The sequence below is a fragment of the Panthera pardus genome, unplaced genomic scaffold (assembly GCF_024362965.1).
Source record: "Panthera pardus isolate Hobbes unplaced genomic scaffold, ASM2436296v1 HiC_scaffold_11, whole genome shotgun sequence".
Classification (NCBI taxonomy): Eukaryota; Metazoa; Chordata; class Mammalia; order Carnivora; family Felidae; genus Panthera; species Panthera pardus.
Window position 1 is genome coordinate 52,096,029 of NW_026526666.1, and position 23,502 is coordinate 52,119,530.

At 40.8% G+C, this 23,502-nt stretch overlaps 1 protein-coding gene across 5 annotated transcripts in view; it reads right to left on the reverse strand.

The window, feature by feature from the left end:
- Positions 1 to 716: 716 nt before the first annotated feature.
- Positions 717 to 23,502, reverse strand: part of PDE4B (phosphodiesterase 4B) — a 525,517-nt gene continuing 502,731 nt past the window's right edge. For 4 of the 5 annotated variants that reach the window (XM_019448986.2, XM_019448985.2, XM_019448988.2 and 1 more), the window contains 9 exons: positions 18,975 to 19,068; positions 12,986 to 13,164; positions 11,625 to 11,723; positions 11,323 to 11,487; positions 9,394 to 9,493; positions 7,117 to 7,271; positions 6,883 to 7,005; positions 5,995 to 6,177; positions 717 to 3,036 (listed from right to left, as the gene is read on the reverse strand). In XM_019448986.2, coding sequence (XP_019304531.1) covers positions 2,671 to 3,036; positions 5,995 to 6,177; positions 6,883 to 7,005; positions 7,117 to 7,271; positions 9,394 to 9,493; positions 11,323 to 11,487; positions 11,625 to 11,723; positions 12,986 to 13,164; positions 18,975 to 19,068 — 1,464 coding nt within the window. In that variant the 3' untranslated portion in view covers positions 717 to 2,670. Of the gene's footprint in view, positions 3,037 to 5,994; positions 6,178 to 6,882; positions 7,006 to 7,116; positions 7,272 to 9,393; positions 9,494 to 11,322; positions 11,488 to 11,624; positions 11,724 to 12,985; positions 13,165 to 18,974; positions 19,069 to 19,684; positions 20,260 to 23,502 lie in introns of those variants that run through there. The other variant, XM_019448991.2, reaches the window with a different exon arrangement.

Here is a 23,502-nt window from a genome sequence, read left to right on the forward strand (position 1 = left end):
GGAGACACAGAATCCGAAGCAGGCTCCAGGCTCTGAGCTGTCAGCACAGAGCTGGACACAGGGCTTGAATCCACAAGCCATGAGATCATGACCTAAGCCGAAGTCAGACGCTTAACCAACTGAGCCACCCAGGCATCCCAGGGTAAAATTTTTTTAAAGCTGATTTAAAAATTTCAACAAAGTGTTTACGTATTTTGCCTATGCTATTTATATAGCTCTTTCCATAAAGAAAAACATAACCATATGATCAATAGGAGACTCCATGAATGGTCGAAAAGACCACTGAGAGTCAACAAGTACTCTGTCAATGGTGCTTGAAGAGGACTATTTGGACCTCAGATTCTTCGTCAAATGAATCAGTGGGACCATCTGAAGACATGAAGCTAATGTTCTCTGGTTCTATGATTCATTTTTCTGGAGGACCCAGCCAAGCTGGAGAGTCCCTTTATTCATCTAGTGGATTAAACTCTTCAGATTCTTAAAGTGGTTTTCTTTACCACCTCCCTTCCCGCATCATTGAGCCGCATGGATATTTGCTAAGAAAACGTGAAACGTTCCAAGCTAGGGGACTTTTTGGACACAGATTCTGAAACTTCAGTTGCGGGGTTGGCCAGGCAAAGTAGTTGGTTTTCTTCGTGGGGTATGGTAGGAGAGAAGAGAAAAAAAGATCTGCTTTTAATAGGTCAGAACTAACCACAAAATAATTGGGCCTATAGTCTAATCTAATCATGCTTTTGTTTATTCACTTTCATATAAAAGTCTCTTACGAATGCATTTGAGCACAATATATAATAATAATAATAATACTATTATAACATACATTGTGAGAAACTTTTGAAAACAATAAAATGTCCACCTGAAATAATGCAGTGTTCATAGACATACAAACCCATCGGTCATGCACGTTTGTGCCATTTCTTTAACTAGTGAGTTACAATGCTGAACTGAAAGCATGAAATATATTTTACACACGGAGACTGAAGTCAGTATGAGGCCTAACAAGTGTTATCGGAAGCTTCACATTTGCATAATTTACTACATCAGTTCACATTTTATTATAAAATTCACATTGTTTTATTGTGTTTTTTTGTAATTAATGGGAACATGACATTCCTGCTTAATGGCAGGCAAGAGGCTTTCAAAGTCAGTAGTTTGGGAACACTCAGAAGAACCACCTGCGAGCAAATGTAGTGTTACTGCTTAAACCAAAGCCACAATTATAGTAGAACCCAGTTATAACCCAATTCATGCATACACAGATTTGGATAGAACATGGGTGAAAACTACATCCCATTGCCCCCTACCCCTATCAAACTATACAAAAGTAAAAGCTCAGTATAAACCATTTAGTATCTAATGTGAGAATCCTGTTTCCAAAACTGGTTCACAAAGGGGTTGTGCAGTATTAGCAACTCAGATGGGGAAGAGGGCAGACCTTCTGAATAAAAGCCCACGAATGTCCTCACTGGGGAAGGGGTCGTATGTCTCTCTTAAGCGATGTCCAGGTTATATAATACACAATACAAAAACGTGACAAGAAAAGTCGCAACTCTTAGGCAGAGTTTTCTACACAAATGTAACACCACCATTGGCAGGCAATGTTAGATATATAAATTAATAACTTACAAAACATTACATTATATACATTAAGTAATAAATATACTGTTATAAACAGAAATGGAGGTGTTAGCGCAGAAGGCAGTGCAAGAGAAAGACGGCAGCATCCAATTGAAAACAGGGTAACTGGGTGGAGACTGATGGGGGGAGGGGATAGGATGGGGACCGTGCAGCACCCAGCGGCCCAGGGGTTCAGGACACAACACGGTGCGCTGCCTAACGGAGCTGAATTTTACACGGACTGTTACTGTGAACAACACAATTACCCTTTCCTACCTCTTAGTTTGCTCACTTTATTCTGTTTGCAGCACAAGAAGTGAAGTTCTAAGAGGAGAAAAAATACTGCTGTAAGCAGGCAAACAGAGATAAGTTATACGGGCAACCGTCAAGCTGAATGGGACAATAAGGGAAGGAAGTAGAATGTGGTTAGAAGCGTGTCCTTTCTATTTGCAAAAGTAACTGTAGGAAAGTGAAAGATATTGCCCAAGAAAGAAGGAAGACCATTTGCTTTCCTTTTTTTTTTTTTCCCCAGAAAGAGTCAAAAAAGTTTATGTCCACTTTGAACGCTTATCTGTGTAGAAGTTGATACTAAACCCTAGGTATTCAACAGGCATTTTAAAGACGTGAAAATGTTTTACAAAAAAGGCACACAGGTTGGCAGACAAGGGGACAGGTGAGCAGATTTATAAATGAAGTTATTAATCAGTCAGTTCAGTCACTAGAGGGGACAGATTCCCAAAACTTAGTGCAGAAAAATCTCTCAGTTTTGTGTCTTCTATTTTCAAGCCATTTACTCAGGATCTGATCTTGGCCTCCAGTACCAGATAAAGCTTCAGCTCTCCACTAAGCTTGCAGGCAAGGCAAGTCAGCTGTGGAATTTTCTGAACTGCTATCTGCTTCATGGTCTCGCGTTCTGGCTCCAAACTCAAGTAACTGGAAAGGCCACATGGCCCTTGTCCCGTGCAGGCCCAGGCCCCCGTGATGGGCTGGCCCTACCATACAGCTGGCATGCTTGTCAAAGGTGGAATGTTCATCTCCACACGGAGAAGGCAATTATGTGTCGATAGGGGACTTGTCTTCTGTCACAATGTCTACATCAGTCCCTCCTAGTGAATCCCTATGTTCAGGATCGATCACGCAAAGTGTCTTTGTGCTGCTGAAATAGTCGTGACCCTCTCCCTCTTTTTCAGGGCCTTCGGAATCCTCCTCTTCAAGGGTCAGTTCAAACTGAAACTTCTCCATCAGACCCTGACAGTCTCTGTTCTGCTCGTCCAGTGGTGGGGAGGGACTCTGCGGTATCATGCTCTGATACCAGTTTCTATTATCTTCTAACGTATCCAGAATGTCCTGGGCATCAGGCTGCACCAGATCTGCCCAGGTCTCCCAGAGTGGATGGACAATGTAGTCAATGAAACCAACCTGGAAGAAAACAAAGTTACACCCCAGTTATTGTGATGGACTCTTGAAAACCTAACAAACTATCCCGGTTTCTAGGTAAAGAAAGAGCCACAACAACCCAAGGGGGATCAATAATAATGGATTCTGTATTTCAGTATATACTACATGATACACCCTCCCCTGGATCTAATATCCAAGTTATCGCTCTTAAGTCCACAGAGGAAGTACTGTTACCCGCAGTTTACAAAGGAGGAAACTAACACTCATTGAGATGAAATATCTTGTCAGAGATCACAGAGCCTGGAGGAGCTGGAACTTAGCTTCAGCAGTGGAGCTGGAACTTAGGCCCAGTTTTGTCTGATCCCAGAGCCTGTGTTTGTCTCACTGTAACTGACTACTTTTCCTTTCACGTGTGCCAGATAAGAAGTCTGGATGTAACCCTGACTGGGAATGACTTTGTCACTACTTGGATTCTGTGAGTCATTCCACAAAGAAGGAAGCTCCAGGTCTAATGAGTTCTGACTCGACATTCTTTTCCTGATAAATTTAAAATATGCCGCTATTCCAAAAGGAAGGGGAGACAGCCCCTGACTACTCTGAAATTTCTCAGAGTGGAAGGCTCTTGTTTGTAGACGAGTATGGTAAAACATCTGAAGATACTTCAAGACCCTAAACAAACAAAGATCCCCTCTGTGGACATGTCTGCAATTGTCTTAGATCCCACAGGGTATAGTCACTTCCATCAGGAGAAAGGAGGGAAAATAAAAACAATTAAGCAGTTCCTTTGCTAGTGTTCCTGTGAATAAATATGAGGCTATGGCTCTGTTATGGTTTACACAGGGGCTATGCATCCTGCATGAGCTGGCTCAGTGGCCTTATGCTGACCTCTCCATTGTCGGACAAACAGGAAACACTGGGGGTGGGGGCAGGTTGTGAGAAAGAATAGGCACAAGTTGAATGAGGGAATGGAATTCCCCTGTCCTGGTCTGGGGAACTGGAGAGATGCTGGGTCCAGATTCCGAGGTAAATGAGCAAGAGCAACTTCTACGTGCCCATGGGACACGATATAGCTATCTTTCCACACTATTGGAAACCTTTCCTTTAACAGCATTCTGTTTTTTGGCAAATCATCTCATAGATCAAAGTTCCTATGTGACTCTTTTGTATCTATATGTACCTATTATTTATATCTATCAACTTTTATCTATCTATCTATCTATCTACCTATCTATCATTATCTATCATCTATCTATCGACCTATCTATCTCCTCCTCCTCCCTGGTGCTTCCCTAATCTTAACATAACTCACACCAAAGTTGGGACATCTCTGATCTGCATTAGTTACGTGAGCTTGTGTGCAGATGATTCAGTTATTTCTCTTGCTTCCACTCACTCCCTTTTCCTCCCTTTTACTTCATTATGTGTATTTAATGAATTTTAGAGACTATTTTCAAGGTGTTTTCCAGGGACCTGAAAAAATAAGCTCAAGGCAATGGAGAAAATGGAATCAGCTAAATGCAGTGCGGTCATTTCCTTTCTTCATTTGTTTTGCTTCTGCTAAATGATTGCCACTTTTTTTGAAAGCTAGCCTCTAGCCACTTATTTCCTAGGCCCTGGGTCGGAGAGAGCTCTACAAATCCCAAGAGCACCTAGTCAAGGGCTTTATTGCCAGACTACTCAGACAATGCTTGCTAGAGCTCATCTGCGGGAAACACCAGAGTGGGCCTTGATGTCATGGCAACAGGGAGACCTGTCTACAGTGATGGAGAGTAAAGAGTTCTGGGTGGAGGGTAGCTGGGTCACTAAAGAGCTGGTGAAATGAGCCAGGGGACAGCTTCTCCACCTGATACACTGGGAAAATAGCTGCTCTATCTCACAAAGCTGTTTGGAGGTTCAAATAGGACCACGTAGGGGGAAATGTGTAGAAAATCACATAGAACACCATAAAAATATAAAACACCACTGTTGATAATAAACAGGCATTATTCTAGTTAATTAACTCATTATTCTAATTAAGGCTTTAGGGGATTTGAGTTGGCCCTGATAAGTTAATATTATTGTGCATTTTTAGAGTATATTAGCCTTTTAGAGCATGTTAAACTCATTTGACTGGGTTTCTTTAAGAAACAGAAAAATAATAATTACAAGGGAACTCTGCATCGATATTACAAGTATGTGTAAATTGGGGGGTGGCAGATAGTGGGGAAAGAGGATACACACTAACAAAAAGCCCTCCTAATGTTTTTGTGATAAAGACCTTGAATAGCCTATAGACCCATTCTCAAACATGACTACCTTGCTCAGGTCATTTGTTGCTCTGAAAAACACAACATTTCAGCAGGTCCTGAAGCCTTTGTGGGGATATCGATACTTCTGGTGCTATACACTCTGCAGCTAGAGGTATCTGAGGCATTTCTGCATCCTCTAGACTCCAGCATATTGTCCCTAGTCCTCAGCACATAGGGAATCTGTAGCTCTGGACACGATCAGAAGATGTCAACATGTTCTCAGATGTGGAGAAGCAACCTTGGAAGGGGACACAGGACAGGGCGTCGACTGTGAGGTAGAAGAGGTGTGTAGAATGAAATCCACACTTGACAGTGCACTTGATTATGGAGGGGCAGCAGACCCAGGGTGGGGGAAGCAAGGATGAAGGGTAGAGCTCTTAGATAAGGACAGGGGCAAGAGAAATCTGGAGAGATGGGTGTGGGGAGGTAGTAGCTCTGAGTAGCTCTGAGTTCAGGTCATAGACAACTCCCTAAACTGCTTGAGGATACACAGACCACACTTTGACGGGTTTCTGAGGACTGCTTTGTTTCCACCCTGTGAAACTGAGTATAATGGAGAAGGCAAATGAGTCACGAGTAAAATGGAACTAAATGGGTAGTTGCTTCCTTATAGCTTCAGGAATTTTATAGAACCTTCCAGTTCTACAACCTGCAGAGCTCACAGAAACTTCGAAAATTGCATATTAGATACCTGGGATTTTTCCACAGAAGCTGTGTGCTTATCACACATTGGGCTGATCTCCATTCCCCTCTCCCGCTCTTTGTCTCCCTGCTGGAAGAACTCCTCCATGATGCGGTCTGTCCACTGCCGATATAATTCCAAGGACTTGGTGGGGTTGCTTAGGTCTGCACAGTGTACCATGTTGCGAAGGACCTGAAATCATCAAGTTTTAGAAATCCCAGAAAATCAGGTGTAAATACTACCAGAACATCTCGTTCCTCTTGTACGAGCACACTTGGTACCCAACCCAAGAACACTGTAGTTGCCTTATAATTGTGGTGAGTACACCAAAAAAGCAGTCCTACAATGGTGCTGGCCAGACTTGGTTATTTACCATCACAGGAGTCCCAAAAGGGAAAATGTGTGTCTTCTCAGACTGATAGTCATTGAATGTAAAAACTGGAAGGGACATTAGAGGTCAAATGCTGCCATCATTTCCCTTCCCCAGTTTGGAAAAAATGCGAAGAATTACTCAAAAGTAGATGTCTTCATATTTTCCACTTGTGGAAAGAGACCAGCTGATGGCAGTTTGTATAATCAAAACAGACCTAACAATCTTCAAGTCAATGGGATTTATATCCAAACACGAGCTTTTGGGCCCAGCAGTCACGTATCCCCTATTACAAATGAATTTTGCCATTTATTTTTAGAACTAAGAAATTCAATAAATAGCGTTATGTTTTTCTTCATAAATTAGAGGATACGCTTGAATGTCCATTTTCCTTGTTCTTAAAGTAAGTCCAAGTTGCAATAATAACCAGATATGCGACTAACTGAACGGACGTTTGGTTTCATTTTTTAATTGTTCAATTTAGTTTGGTTTGGCTTTGTGTTAAATCAAAGGCTTTCATCAAATACCTGTATACGATCCGTGTAGTTGTCCAGGAGAAGAACACCTGAACTTGTAACTTTCTTTGTTTCCACCATTGTTTTCAGGTCTGCCAGCAGGCTCATATGTTTGGACATATCAGTTGCTAACACCTAGGGTAGAAATAAAATGAAACTCTCAATAAACTCAGTTCATGGAAGAGAATGGAGTTTCTTGTCCTTGGCAGGGAAAAGTAAGTGAGGGATGTAGAAAGGAAGTCTTACCATGTCGATAACCATTTTCCTGAGTGTCTGGCGTTGCTTCTTGGTGAGATTCTGGAAGATATCACAGTGTTCTTCTTGCAGCAGTTTGAAACCCACGGCAAGGTGATGGTTTTCCAACACAGATTCATCATTATACATCAAAGCAAGTTCTGAATCTAATAAACAAGGAAAAAGGATGACTTAAGAACAAAGGGGTATAATTCCAATGTTGGCATTACTTCAGCGTGAAATCAGATTTAGTTCTCTCCAAGTGTTAGGAACCAAGATTCACATGTCATTTCTCATCAGAGACACAGTTTCCTCCTCCAAAAGGTAGTAGCCTATTCCCAAGCAAATCATGCTTGTCATAGATATTGGTGCATAAGCTTTCTCTTTGACTAAAATTCATGGTATTTTAAAATTCTTTTTCTCCTTCTTCACTCCAGATGAAGAATTCAACATTAGGTAAGGGCATATTTTTATCTCAGTTTGTAGTTTCCTTTATGTCTTCACACACTTTTTTGCTTTGGAAAAGAATAAACTGAATGCTACTAAACTTTATCAAATGCATTAGGATTTTCAAACTATCTCACTTTCTTGTAGGTTCCGCAGTTCTGTCAATTGTGAGTTTTTGATTTTCAAAGATGTTAATAGTGTGAGTGTGGAATTTTGTTTTATCCAAATAACTTAGCTTTTTTGGAACTTTCTACAAACATGGTAACAAAACATTAATAATTTTCAAGAACAATTTTGATGTCAGATTTTCTGTCCTCTGGCCCTATATCTCAGAAATGGCAAGATCTGCATACCTAAACTATAGCTTCCAGCCTGCCTTTCATGCAGAAGAGTCATAGACATCTTTCATTAGGCAGAGACATGGTCTGCACTGGAGAATATGGTCAACAAATTCTGAAAGGAACATTTTCTCTTAATAAATAATAATAGCCAAGTGATGGCAATAGGTTCCTAATTGCAGATGTGGTCACTCATATACCATTGCTTTAACTGTGTGCTTTGCCTGACAGTCTCAGAATGGACGGTAGGACATATGAGGTCATTTTAGCATTTCTGCCCTGTTCACCCTGTGATCAATCCCAGATCTGCAAACTGGTTTTGTGGGCTCTAGTGTTGTAGGTGGCTGTAACAGAAATACCACTTTTCTGTGTGAAGCTAACTGGCCCGTATATGGTTTGATTTGTGACACCACATTATGTCAGCTGATACAATCCAGCAGCCAGGTAGTTGCCCAAAGTTTATATTCTTTCAGTAGAAAAACAAGGTTAAATAAAGAATCTACCCTACACCTAGATTATACAGATATTCTGATAAAGTAGGACAGAGACTCTTACATAGTAAGTAGCTCAAACATTCCTATAAAACCATCAACACTTGATGTTAATTATGACCACAACTAGATAACCAATATTCTCAGAAGAAAAAGTACTTGCATTTTTAGCATTTAGAAACAGTGCACTAGCTGAGAAAATTCATAGATTTTATTTTTTAGGATTTATTTATTTATTTTGAGAGAGGGTTCAAGCATGAGCAGGGGAGGGGCAGAGAGAGAGGGAGAGAGAATCCCAAGCAGGCACTGCACTGTCAGCACAGAGCCCTACATGGGGCTCGATCTCATGAACCGTGAGATCATGACCTGAGCTGAAATCAAGAGTTGGACACTTAACTGACCAATCCACCCAAGTGCCCCAAATTCATGGATTTTCACCGCCATGGATACTAAGTATTTTCAGCATGACAAAAGCACTGAGTACAGCTTGAGGTCCTAAGGCTGGACCAGCCTTAAATGTCACTGGGGTAATCTTCACTACTACAAACCAAGCATTCCAGTGCTTCCTTTTAGTTTTATTTCTGTTTAGAGGTTCCCATGCTCAGACACAATATTTGGGCCTGCTTCCTCAGTAGAGAGGGACGCTAGTGGGTCACCATATTCTATGTGAGAGCCCTGCATAACACTGAAAATCATTATCACATTATCCCCAAGCCTTTCCTTGTCCTTACTGAATAATTCCACATCTGTTACTCTTTCCTCACATATTATATTTTCCAAATGTTGAGTACTTTTTATGGCTCCCCTCTGACCCTTTCCAAGTTCTCCACGCAGCTCAAATATTGTGTTGCCGGACTGGACACAGTACCCAGGAAAGGTCTGACTGGCTTGAGTGGAATGGAGGATCACCTCATTATTACCCTTATTGTCATCCATAATGAAAACATTAGGGGGAAAAATGAAGCAATGAATCATACAATCATCTCAAGTGACTGTTCTAGTAGTGAACTCACTTGTGTTGATGAGAAACTGGTTGGAGACTCCAGGGTGATCAACATCATGGATAGCAGCTGCAAAAATGGCGGCCAGAATTTCCAAATCTGTGAAGACAGCCTGCAGAGCGAAACGAGCACATTTAACTCTGTATCCCATTGGCCTGTATCCTGCTTATTCAGCTTCATATTAAAGTATGCATTTCACTCTTGCTGGGAGGACTGTCTGCTGATTTATGTAATGTCTCAATACATTAAATAAATGTAGATTCTATCCATCATCATGTGAAAGGAAAAATGGCTGAAGCCCATACCCACATCAAGCCTGTAGGAAGGCCTTAGCACCATGCTTCAGATGGGGTCTGATGTTTGTTTCTTGGATAAGTGGTAGGGCAGAATGGCGCTTATGTAACACAAGCACACAGAAGTCAAAGAAGCAAGTCAGACTGGCTCTGCTCTGACATATAACAACCTTCATATTTTTAGGCTCAGTAACTTACAGAAGAAAGGCTAAATTCTAAGCTCATAAGATTGGCAATAAGTTATTTCCCAAAGCTAAATTTGTAGTGAGATCAGATGCTTTCATATATTCACTCATTCTTCCATCCGTTCCTTCAATTCTTATCCAGTAATTGTTTACTACGGGCAAGATCTGAGAACATTTTAAGAAGTAAAACTGAATGCCCCACTGCTCTACTCCTTCTTGCCATGTTTTGAAGCCTCCTCCGCCCTGACTTGTACACAATAATTTAAACCTACTATTTGTGTAGGTATATATTCCTTCTGACTAAATGGTCTTTCTCTGGCTGAAATATCTTTCCTCATCCTCTGTGATTACTTAAATCTTCTGATCCTACAAATGCCAGCTCAGCTTCCACCTCTTCCATGAAGACTAATTGCTCAAAGACCCACTGAGCTCTTCCTTCTCTAAACATGTGTGGTCCCTGTGGTCAATTTCTGGCTACACAATAGATATCCTATCAATAACAGTGGGTAGTTGAAAAACGTGTTGGCCCACTCTATAATCCTTATACATAACATAAAAATAATACTGTTTCTCTCCTTTAGGGGATAAAACAATCTTAGCTCTATGTCACTTCCCCAAGTTTTCTTGGATTTCTTTTCTCAGGAAATATGGAACCCAAGCAATAGACTTGTAGTCAGTTTCATCTTTCTTTACCTTCCAAACCGAATCTGTCAAGGTAGGTAGGGCTGGACAGGGGTTGGCAAGTCCCCTCCTGCATTGAGCCTGCACAGTTTAGAGGTATCTGACTACCATTGCTGTTTGTCAAGGAAGATCATGGTCTGCCGGGCACATTGCTGCTAATGTTGGGGGTATGAAAATGCATTAATCTACGAAGAAAGGAGCCACAGCCACTGTTTAGCAAGATGTCTAGCAAAAGGGAACACTGGTACTCTTTGCTTCAGCATTATTAAATCCTTACTTCTAGATATTCAGTTACTTTTTCTTCAAAAAGCTCATAGAATTGCCTTTATGAATTCTTAGGAGGATAAGTCTGTGGATGCTTATACCTAACAGGAACAATGTAGGACATTTTATATTATATTTCTGTGTTATCTCTCACAGTGCTTGGGATGGTGTGGGCAATTCAGATCAGTACATGCATGTTGGGGATATACTACATACTAGATGATGAACTGGACACTTATCAGATACCGGAGATACAATAAAAAATAAAGCACCCTGTTAATTGCTTAACAATTAAATAATTTTTCAGTTGTGAGAGATGTAAAGAGAGGGTTACGCTGATATTGGGAAGCAGAGTAGAAATGCCTTTCGTTGTTATTAGTAACCCAATTAATAGATGTTATACATAATAAAGAACCAGTTCAAGCAGGTGCAATTATTTCTGTAAATATATTACATGTTGGATAGCTTGTATTTTAAAGAGGATGGGCAGTTATGCAAAACAGATCACAACTACTCACATCTAATGCTGGCGTAGAAAGAAGAACATGGGTTGACTGGGCTACATCAGCAGCATGTAGGCTGTTATGATACGCCACATCAGAATGGTAATGGTCTTCTAAAGTCATCATGTAGGTTACAAATGTATCAGATGAGATTTTGAATGTCTTTAGGAGGTCTCTTTCCTATGTAGTAAAATGGATTAGAAAATAAATAAGTGGATGTCCAAAAATGAAGAAAAGTCAAAGTAAACTGGGATGGAAAAAAAAAATCATTAAGAGCCATCTAATTGAATAAGCAATACTCTCTCCTTTTTACTCACCTGGAATATGGCATACATGATGCATGTGAGGGGCCTATTGTGTGAATATCCAGCCACATTGAAGATGTTAAGGCCCCATTTGTTCAGATCTTCCAGCTCCTATGATCAAAATTAGAGGAATTTAGGAATAAGTACAGTTTTATCAGCATATGTCATTATTTTTATTTAGTTTTTGGACAATGGTTGGCTAAGTCTTTAGAGTGTCTATTTAGAGTATTCTATTTGCATGAAGATTCGAAGATGGAATGGCCTAGGAGGTTGGGTGCCCTCTACATTTTAGTTACATGTTTCTGTATATTTTTTCAGAAAAAGGAGAGTGTGTGTCTAATTTACAGATTTAGTTGTTGACCTGTATTTGCCACATCAGTCCTCAACCAAGCTGTATTCAGAGGTAGCTGCAAGTGGCTAGAAGTCCCTCTGGCTCCATTTCCCTGTCTCTCTTCTTCACTGATCACTGGCCCATTAGTAACAGCTAAAAAACGATCTCAGGGGAACTGCTTTGCCCTTTGGTTAGTATCACAAAGGGCCAGGTACGGGAGAGTCAGCTGCTAGAATGTGCAGAAGTTAACCCGACTTTAATGTAAAAGGTCATGAAAAACGCCAACCGCAGATTATTCCATCTTAGAGCTCTTGGGCTACACATAGACCTGGGAGAAACATTATTCAGTCCTGTGTTGTGGGATTATTCCAAGATTATGATTAAAGGAGTAATTTATTCCATTCTGAATTCTTGCCCGGAATAAGGGATCCAGGCTCTCCCCCGGGGCTTGCCCCAGTGTGAGATCAACCTTGCTGTAATGGTATCTCTCAGAAAGTCTCACTGAATGTCTGTTTGCTCACAGCAAGGTCATCGCCTAGTGTCACAAGGCCAAGATGAGCTTGGGGTCACCTTAGGCGCCCCACTGGGGGACGGGTGAATTCTTTCTGTGCCTTCCTCCACAGTGGGGTTTGGGCTCTGAGTCAGTGCTATCAATCTTTCTCATTTCTTCTCTGGCTCTGCCAATCAGTGCAGATTCTTCAACTAGTCCTTGGCATATAGTACTGGATCTGTCCTCTGGGACAATTCAATCCTGTCTGTGGCCTCCCTATGGATTCTCCCTGTGTGTCTTCGGTAGGATTCTCATTCATGAGGAACTTCCATTTACAAATCCAGCTCAGAATTAAAAAAATAAAAGGTCCTTTGTTGTAGAAAAAGGGTCTTGAATTAGGTGCCCAGCAATGGACAAAGAGGCCACACCGGCCTTCTTATCGTCCAATTTAATAACAAAGCCAACATGATCACTGCTGTTTTCTAGTAGATAGTTTTGGGCAGCTGCCTGCTGGAGAGCAGAGAACTACATACACCCCCAGCTCATGCATACCTTGGCCAGATGATCTTCATTTTCTGTGTTGACTCCAAAGCGTGAGATGCTTGTATTGTTTAAGCTTGAACTGTGCATCAGTTTTTTCACTCCGCTTATCTGCGTCATGAGCTGTTGCTTTTTCTTTTTCTCTCTGTCCTTCTGGGTAGGTGATGGAATCTCCACATCATTCTGCTTGTCTGCAACAAAGGGAGACAGTTTTCAGCCCACGTGTGCCAATGAGAACCCACTACCATATGCAAAATAACTTCTAATGTCCTGTAATGGATTTTACATCTTATAAAGGACTGCCATACATTATCTCACTTGATCTCCAGGACAATCCATCAGGTGGATGGGGAAAATAGAATTTTTTGCTCCATTTTATTGCTAAGAAAACTGAGGTCTAGAGGAGCTAAATAAATTGAGCAGTGGCGGAGGCAGGACTCAATCCCATACCTTCTATTTGTAGTGTAATTTAGAATTATACTTCTATATTTTCAAGGGAGGTCATCAGTATTTATATGTCAATTTTTTAAGTAAATAACTTACATGTTTGTATAATAGAAAAGGTTCATGCAGCCAAACTCAGGTGCATAAAAACTTTATGTTCTGCTCATTTGATTATATTTGTATTAATTTTTTTAATTTAAAAAACCCACACAACTTTAACTGGATATGACATCATTTCAGCGTAGATGAGCTGTATATAAGTGAGGTAAACAAATGGTTTGTAATCTTCAAATAAATATGTTAAACATTGGCTTATTACACCAGCATTTGAGGTTTAGAGGAAAACTATATCAGTTTTACTTCATGCTTTATTTGTATTCATTCTACTAATTAATAATAAACAATGCCTCTCGTTTATAACAGACATTAGATTTATTAAAATATTTATGCTTGTTAAATATTTATGCTGACCTCATTTAATCATTAAAAAAAAATTCTGCTACAACAAGGTAATAGCAGAGGAAGGATTAGCGACGAAAACATCTACCTTCCTATAGAGGTTCTTTCCTCTATTTCATGCTATTAAAAGTATCAGCAACCGAATATTCCATTTCACTTCACAGGGGCCTTTATCCTGAGTACTTCCAAAAAATGCACAAATTCTTTCAGGCCACAGGGATGCTTGTGTGTGCACTGAGGCAGTAATTTATTAAACTGCTTCAACAGCTACTTCATTGAACTAAATGACACCCTGTGGCTGAAAGAGTTAATGCAGCTTTCCCAAGGTCCTGCATCCATCTCTGCTTGTTACAGTAAAAATGAGGACAAAGACAACTTCTCTATTTGAAAATGACATGGTTCCAGATGGCATGCTGGGACCCAGACTATTTGCTTTCAACTCTTGCAAGATGATGGCATAGTCACATGTTTTCCCCAGAGACCTCTGCCTGCTTCCAGGGCCCCGTGGACAACTCATCAAAGCAAAGCAAGCACAGGGAGACAGAAGCAGTGCCATGGACGCATCAACACCGGGAGCAGAGGTATTCTCTGTCCCTAGTGTCCCCTTATTATCTTCAGATGCCAGAAGCTCCTAGACTCATCTGTCTATGACTTTTGCCTAGGCAAGAATTTTAGTGGTCATTTCAGTTGGTTTAGGGGTTTCCAACCTGGTTCAGCATCAGAAGCACCCAGGGAACTTTAGAAAAATATGAGCCCCACCCAGTCCTACTGAATTAGTATTTTTAAAAAGGCTTCCTAAGTGACACTGACGATCAGAGCCAGGTTTGGGAACCAATAATAATCCCACACCCTCACTTTTCAGATGAAGTCAGCAATCTGCCCAAGCTCAAAGGGCAATTTATTCAACAGATATTTATTTTGCAATTACTCAGTTCCAGACACAGTGACTTAATAGCATACATGGAACCCAGGCCCTGAGGTTCCTGTTACAAATTTCTTTCTGGTCTCACAATCTCTGGCAAAAAACCCACTATATATCATATTATTCTTGACATTACTTTTCTCTCTGTCACTTCACTCCTAATAATTACTACTTCTTGCTAGAACGAAAGGCCACAATAGCCCGTGCCTTTCCCGACGACAGTGCTTTGCCATTCCTCATGTCTGATTAAAGAGACTGTTAGATTCCCCTATGCTGCTGCAGATGTAAAAAGCTCTAGTGGGACCGGCAGCTTTCCCCTGTGTTAACTAAAGATTCCTTGCAGCAGCCAGTAATTGAGCTGAACCACTACTGTGTCTGGAACATTACAATAAAGAAGAAAGTCATTATTCACAGATAGCACCAACTTGACACTAATGGGTGTTTCCCTGTACAGGCACTGGGACAACTGACAGGCTTCCCTATTCCTATTCTGAATTCCTCTGTTAAAAGCTTAGCCGGTGTAATGTAGAAATAACCTGAAACACAGACTTAAAGAATCGCCATAAACACAGTGAATTTACACTTACAGAACAGTTAGAATACAGTGGAGAAATAGCGGATAAGCATAAAACAAATAAAAAAAAAAACAACAGATGCAAAAAATGGTCATGTCAAAACTCTGCTAATGGCATAACTGGAGGTGTTTTTCTTATTAGAGCACAGCATTTAATCATGCAAAATTTCTAAATTCTTTTCCTTGCATCGTTGAAATTCCATGTTCTACTCTTTGAGACACAGTAGGGGATTTAAAGAATGACTTTTCTCTGTTTGTAAAAATATTTACTAAATTATAATATCATATCTAGATATCTTGCTTTACCTACGCTTCCTCCCTGTAGTTCCTGTCTCACTTCCTCTCACTTCTCCAAGCAACCTGGAGCTCATGATCCTATAAGCATCAGTAAGTGCCTGGTTGGAAAATGGACTTTTGCTGCCTTCCAACTCCTCCATCTAGACACCGTCCTTTAGATGGAAACAGCACAAGTTTCACAGATCACTGGAGTAAGGGATCCCCTCCTTCCCAGATGATGCATTTTAATGTTCAATGACTCTTACTGTAATAATGCTCTTTAATTTTCACTTAAAGCGCTTAAGGTCTTCTCATATTTTGCTAAGATGGTTGCCGTGCTCTGATAAGACCCTCTTATATTACTGGGAACTGTTAATAAACATATTTTATTTTTTAGGTCCAACAATCTTGATTCCTACAGACTGTTCTCCAAAAGAATATACCTATTATGTAAATGCCCTTAAACGTGATGGTCTGAGTTCCTAACAGCCTTCTTTCCTAGTTAAAGAAGTGACAGGGTATTTAGGTCTGGGAGTCAAGAGGGCAAAGCCTTAGCTCTGGCTCAGGAACAGAATAGCCAGGTAATCTTGACTAGGTTCCTTTGCCCTTCTGAGCCCGCTTTCTCTCTAGTAAAATGGGGGAATTGGACGACAAGGCCATGAGGGTCCTTTGCGGATCTGACAGTTTACAAAGAAAGATGCATTCATGCTTCTTCTCCAGGGACATTCACCCACAAGACAGGATTCAGAGTTCCATGTCTTGCATTTGCAGTTTGGAAGCAAGTCTGGTTTGTTTGCTCTTCGGGATTGTCAAATTGCAAGCCTACAGTCTATTACAGAGAATCCAGACTGCCAGGTATGTCTTAACAGAACTGAAAGACTCAGTCTGTAGCATAGTCCTAGAATGGTAGAGTTGGAAGGGATCTGGATGCCATCTATTCCAGTGCTCCCATTGTAAGATGAGGCAAATAATGTATCTTTGTTTATATGACTGATTTTTTTCTCCCTATATTTTCCCAAGAATATTTAAAATTTTAATCTGTCTGGTCTGTTTGATCAGGTCTACTTTGCACACACACACACACACACACACACACACACACACACCTTCCTAAGGCTGAGTCTATAAGAATTGAGATTCTAACACCTTCCCCAACAACTTGTTCTTGATAATTTAATTTTTTGGACTAATGAGAAGCAAAAATTGCTTTTCCTCAACAGATGTGCCAAATGGCAAATGAAATATTCAAGAGAGAGTTGACCTTTGCCTGTTCTTGAGACACACAATGTTGATCCTGAGAGCTCATCTTTAATATCTTATCAGCTTTCTCACTTAATAGCCTACGATGATAAGAAAGATTAGTATGCTGAACAATTCTTGCCTTCCTTGGCAAGCTGATGGTGAAAGGGACTACAAGTGTAAGACAGCTGCCTCTGCACAGTCTCGGATGACAAAGGGCTCATGCCACCTTATTCCAGTCCTGAGAGTCTCTTCTGAGAAGACAGATAAGCCCTGGCATTCTATTTTTTTTTTTTAAGTTTTTTAATGTTTATTTATTTTTGAGAGAGAGGGAGACAGAGACAGAGCGTGAGCGGGGGAGGGACAGAGAGAGAGGGAGACACAGACACAGAATCCGAAGCAGGCTGCAGCCTCTGAGCTGTCAGCACAGAGACAGACCGACACAGGGCTCGAACTCACAAACCATGAGATCATGACTTGAGCCGAAGTCGGATGCTTAACCAACTGAGCCACCCAGGCACCCCAGCTTTGGCATTTTAAAATGCAATGTTTATGAGCACAAAAATGAGTTCTTGCACTAATCAAGATTTTCTTCTTCTCTCCCATAGTCATTAACCTGGAGAATGTACGACTGTAACTGGGTGTTGCACAGAGCAGAGCACATTTGAAATGGACAGTGGAGGATGACTGTCTTCAAAGGAATGAAGGGGGTTAATGCATAAGAAAAGGATCAGTATATAGCACTTTGTGTTCAGTTAGATGCTAGGTCTCCTTGGAGCTGGGATATATGAAAATTCTTCTCCTTTGTTCCTTGACCAAAGTGTTGTAACCGCAGCTGGAGAGAACCAGGTGCCGAAGGCACCCACATACTGGAAACAGTTGGAAAAGCACTTGTTAATCGTGCCTCTGCCCGTCCGCTGCAGAGCACTGCCCTGAGCTCTGCACTGGGCTGATCAGAGATTGATTGGCTGACAGCAGAAACTGCTCTGGCATTAGAGAAACAGGACTGAGTTGTTTTTTTTTTTTTTTTTTTTTTAAATAAAACCAGAAGAGGTGTGTGTTTCCATAAGGCCCCAAAGCAAATGTTCATGGATTTAATGATGTGTAGCTATGCCAAAAAGAAGGGAGGTGTGATGTTCAGCTGTAAGAATGGGTCATTTCCCTGCATAGTGGAGTTCGGTAAAGGAGCATAATTCAGCAGTATTTGAAAGTCAACAGAATCAGAATCTAGATGCTACCCATTTACCTTGAAGGACAGATTCGCCTATCCCACATATCTTTATTAAAGAAAAAAGTAATCCAAATACGGTCACTATATCACCATACAATAGAATGGCTTTAAACATGAGCTCAGAAATCCCTAGTATCACACAGGATGCCTGACAGTAGTTGAGGATCTTTGATGCAAATCTTTTCTGTCAGTGTCATGAGTTAAATACCAGCAATGTGACAACAGAGCACAATAGATCAAAACATCAGATTGGGAAGATAAGGATGCAGCTTGCAGAAAGCCAAATCTTTCAGAGATGTGAACATTCTTTTCTTTCCATTTATCTTTATGAAATAACTCAGCAAAGCAATAGTCAAATTATTTCCAAAGCTTATTCCTCTGGGCCAAATCACCACACAGTTATTCTCCAACCACATCTCTTACAAACCACCTAAGAGGAAATCTTTTGCTCAAAGCCCACTTATTGGCAGAATTTAAAGAATACCATGTCAAAAGAGCCAATAGGGTGGCCCCTCAGATTTAGATGACTGAACACCCGCCCCCACCCCACCTTTCAGATGTCTTGGCCATGATGGAAGGGGGTGGGTGGATAAGGGGTGACCTGAGGTTCAAAGAAATACAATTAGCCTATAATAACCTTCTGTCTTTGATGGGTATTTTCAATCTTTTCTTCTGTTTGTAACATCTTTCTGCTAGTTTTTTTTAACCTTAAATGTTGTCCTTAGTTCTTACTGAAAATGGCTTTTTCTGTAACTTCACCCCATTCCAGACTCACACAGGGATGTCACTGATGGGTTGCAGAGATTAATACTGAAAAATCTCAATTACGAAACAGGTTTCCCAGTTAATATCTTACCTAAGAAAGTATTTGAAATGTATTCAGAAACCTGGTTCCCTGATCGGCTCATCTCTGAGAGGTGTGTCAGCTCCCGGTTCAGCATTCTCTTGAACTGTGTGAAGAAGAAAAATGTGTTAACCACCTAAAAAAATAGCAAATGATCACTTCAGATATTTTCAACTTTACTAAGAACCAAGAGATTGGAGGAGCAGGTATCATTAAATAAATGATACTGTTTCTGCAAAGTACAAAGCCTCCTTAATGTGAAATCATTCCAACGTCACCTTAGGGAAAAGAGGTTTTCTTAAGATTTGTTAGAATTAACATCTGATTTCTTTTGAAGACGCAAACGTAGGAAAAGGGATTTTAATAGAAGTCATGATAATTTCACTTGAAAATGTAACAACTTTTAAAATATATTTATTGGAAATTAACTCGAAAATACCATGTGAGAGGAGATATATGTAAAAAGTTTAGGAGAAAACTGAGGAAAAAAAGATGCATCCTTTACAAATAGAGCTGCATAAAGAGAATAGCATTAAAATACAGCACAGTCTATTTACATACAATGTAATATAACATGCTATTATTTTACACTAAGCAGCCTCAGTGGGCTCAGTGACAACACAAATGAAATCATTACAGATGTTTGCTACTTCACAGAAAGCGTACAGATGTAAATGTTTCACATTCTATCAAAGACACATAACAGAATCAAATTAACCCACCTTGATGTAACCCCAAGATACAGATAACAAATAGTTTGCCTCAGGCATTTTGGAAAGCTCTCCTCGCCACAATCCACAAATCCCTTGGAAAGAATTCACTGTTCTGAGAGAGCAGTCCCGAGAAAGGATGGGGAAAGCCTTGCAGGTTCAGTGGTAAAATAATCAAAGCTTATAAAAGACAAAGTCTCCAAAATTTAGGGCATTTCCTAATCCAAACAAAGCCCATCTTCACACTCCATTCTTACAAGAAGCCTACGCTCCCTGCTTCTTTCCTGGCAGAGAGAGTAATGAAATCAGGAATTGCACGAAGGAGCAAGAGCCTGTCTAAATGTATTCAGCTGGCTGGTTTGCAGCCCTTATGAATTATGAATAGTCCTGGTGGCCGAAGGGGTTTCCACTCTAGATTAGTCCTGCTCAGCTGAACTCTGCAAGGAAGGAGCAATTCTTCTTTCCTGTGGGGTTGCCAGACTGGGAAACACAGCCATCTTTTAAAAAGGAGAAGATTAAAATGGAGGAAGCCCCATGAATATTTAAGTAAATCCGAAGTCCCTACCCTCCCCCATTTCAACTAGGTGTTCTTAACCCTCTCTCCACTGCAGAGACCGCCCTCTCTGCACTCAGCCACTCTAACGTTTTCAAAGTGATGGTGCATTGGATTCATTTACTTCCTAAACATTTTTTAAAAACTGAGAACAGGTTAGAACTGTGGCTGTCTTCAGACTAGGCTTTCAGAACACAAGTACTTTTTTAAAAGCTAGCTTTTTGGAGGATTTTTTGCACACCAACAGTGTGTGCCGATGCATTCAGCCTTCTTTCACAAACAGGAATACAATTCACGCACTTCATTTAAAAAATCATTTGCAGAATGCCATTTTCTCCACTGCATCAGCTCACTAATATGCATATTAGATTGCATTCGACAAATGAATTAAACACATTTCACCTTTTCAATCTAGGATCTGGAATGTGTTAGGAAACGTAAGCTATCATTTGCTGCAGGCATGGTGAATTTTTTTGGGTTATGAATGACTATGCTGTTTTGGTATTTTAGTGTTAAACATCTTCTAATTCATGTTAGAAATATCTAGGAGTTAAATTAATTTTCATTTCATTCTAGCAATCTAGGACATGTTGAGAAAGTCATTCCCTTCCTGTAGACTCTCTCAATCTCTCTCTCTCCCTCCCTCCCTCCCTTCCTCCTCCGCCCCCTTTCCCGTGTCAGCATTAGACAGCACAGGCTAGAGGAAAGTCTAAGACCAGAGCCCTAATGCAGTGAGCTTCCTAGGCCCATCCCACCCCCTTCTTCTCCCTCCTCTCTGTTACCCCACCCTTGGACTCCCAGAAGTTCAAGTACAGCATGTTAAAGCAATAGCAAAGCACCATGGCAACAGCCCCCACACGCAATTGGCTCTCTTTCCTGTGAGGCATTCTCCTTTCAAATGAGCATCCTGCACCAACAATGGCTTCACTTCAAGCATCCAAGCCCCTGTCATGCCACTGCCTGTGCCCAGGAGACCCAGCCTTTCTAGCTGAAGGCAACGCAGCTTAGCATTGTTGCCTCCCGGCCCACCGCGCTCCGCTTTGTCCTCAAAGAGGTTCTGGGGAGCCCTGCTTGCGTATGTGTGTTTTCCCACGATACAATATGTTAGTAACAATAACCAGGGATCCCTGGGTCAATGGTCTCAGCCAGTGTATTTTAGCTACTGAACCTCTATGCAGTTTTGAACGCCAGGTGAATTGTGTAAGTTCTAAGCTATTTATTTTTTTAAGACATACCTACTTGGTCATGATGGCCTCTCATTTTTACTTCTCAAAAGTCAGGCACTTACACTAAAGACTTAGAAGCTGGAAAAGGCAGGATTCTATGCTCTGATTAAGCAGCTAAGTTCTGGCAAAGGAGGAAACTTAACTTGAAGCACTGTAAAAATATCTTGAAAAAAAGCACATAGACAGATGATTCCTTTAACTATATCTCTGCATAAGACTTAGCCAAATGTAACATTCAAACACCCCATCCTCATTTTGGTTCCTTTGGCCTGTGAAATACTTAGGAAGATTTTAGACTCAATCACATTTGTACTAGATCAAACAAAACCATTTTATCATGTATTAGATAAATATTTATTGAACATCTAAAACATACCAGGCAAAGCATTAAAGATAGAGCAGTAAAAAAAAAAAAAAAAAAAAAAAAGGGAGGGGGAAACCCCTTTTAATGCTTTTAATGAACTTCTATCCTAGTAGAAATAGTCAGATGAAGTAAGGCATGTGAGTTAACCACAACAGTTAACAGTCTGGACAGAGAGGGGCTGGTTCTTTATTAGTCATATTGGCTCCTTAGCTCAGAATATAGAAGCAGGGAGAAATTCAATAATAAAAGTCTCAGAAGGGAAAAACTTTTCTCCTTCCTCTCTTTCTTTGACCTTCCATTGCCACAAAATCCTGTTGGGATATACTGCCATTCAGGCTCAGTGTGGGGGCAGGGAAGTGCCTCTCAGCTACAGGGCTGAGAATAAGCCAAACTCCTCACCTTTCCTGTATTGCTTAGGGAAGGAGTAAGCTACAGAAGAAGCGAGAGATGAATATCACCTCCCTCCTTCTCATGCTTACAGATGGCCAATGCCACCAAAAACAAAGTCGTCCTGAGGTAACCATAAAACACATTAACTCGATGAAGTACGCAAATGGAGGTCACACCGGGTCAGAAGCTGACCCAGTCCTAAAATGTTGCTTAGCAACAACCTGTGGTTTTCCTCCTCCATAAAGGAGGGCCCAACCACACTGACTAAGGCGATCATCGCTCTCATCAAAAAGCATTTATGACGAGCCCACTTATGTTGGGCTCTGTATAAACTAAGAAAGGCAGACCTGGCCTTCAAGGAGCAGACAGGGCTATCTTTTACATTCTAATAAGGTAGAGGACAATTAGAATGGTTTGTGCTGGCCTGTGTGATGAAACACACCAAGGAGTAGAGCGGGATATGAACTGTGCTTGAGATACGCAGGCCGAGGAGACAGTTGGAGAATTTGGCTTAGTTGGGTTTTCAGGGTCAGACTCCCATATGAAGGCTATTTCTGTTGAGCCAGAGACAGCCACAATGTAGTACACAAATCCTTTCATTCTTAGCTCTCTTAACAGTCCTGTGAAGTCACTTCACCTCTCATACATAAAATGAAAATGATGCATGGTTTTCGGCCCTCAGCCTTTCAATCCGAACCTGTCATGATTCTACGATAAGTTCTGTGGCAGCCTCCCACAGTCTGGACACGATACTTACCAGCAACTGATATTTCCCAGAAAATAAAACTCTCTCAACACTACTGAGAAAAACAACCCAAATTGGAAATGCTTCAGTCTGTAAGAATAAGTCACCAGCAACAGAAAAGAAGCATTTCTCATGCCTCCAGTTTGATACTCTAACACTCTTGGAATCTCCCTGTCTACTTAGCGAGTTGTGTGTTCCGCCCAGATAGGAAGGTAAAACAGCTATACTGAGTGAAACTGTGTCCCAAGCAGTTACAGGATTGAAAGGGAATGGACATTATTTACTTTGTCAAATGCAGTAGAGAAATCCACAAACAGGAGTGTACTATGTCAAAGATAAATGTGTCTTTACTACCTAATGTACACAGATCCTATTTTTCTGTTAAGAATCTGCCTTCACAAGAAAACCCTGTTAAAGCCTACCTAGAAATAATGTCCCCAGAGGAAATGGCTAGAGCCCCTTTTGAGCACAGACAAGCAGTTTGTGAATGGACCCTTAGTAACACAAATTCCTCCAAGGCCTCCTAAAGCTTACGCCCAACACTAGATTTGT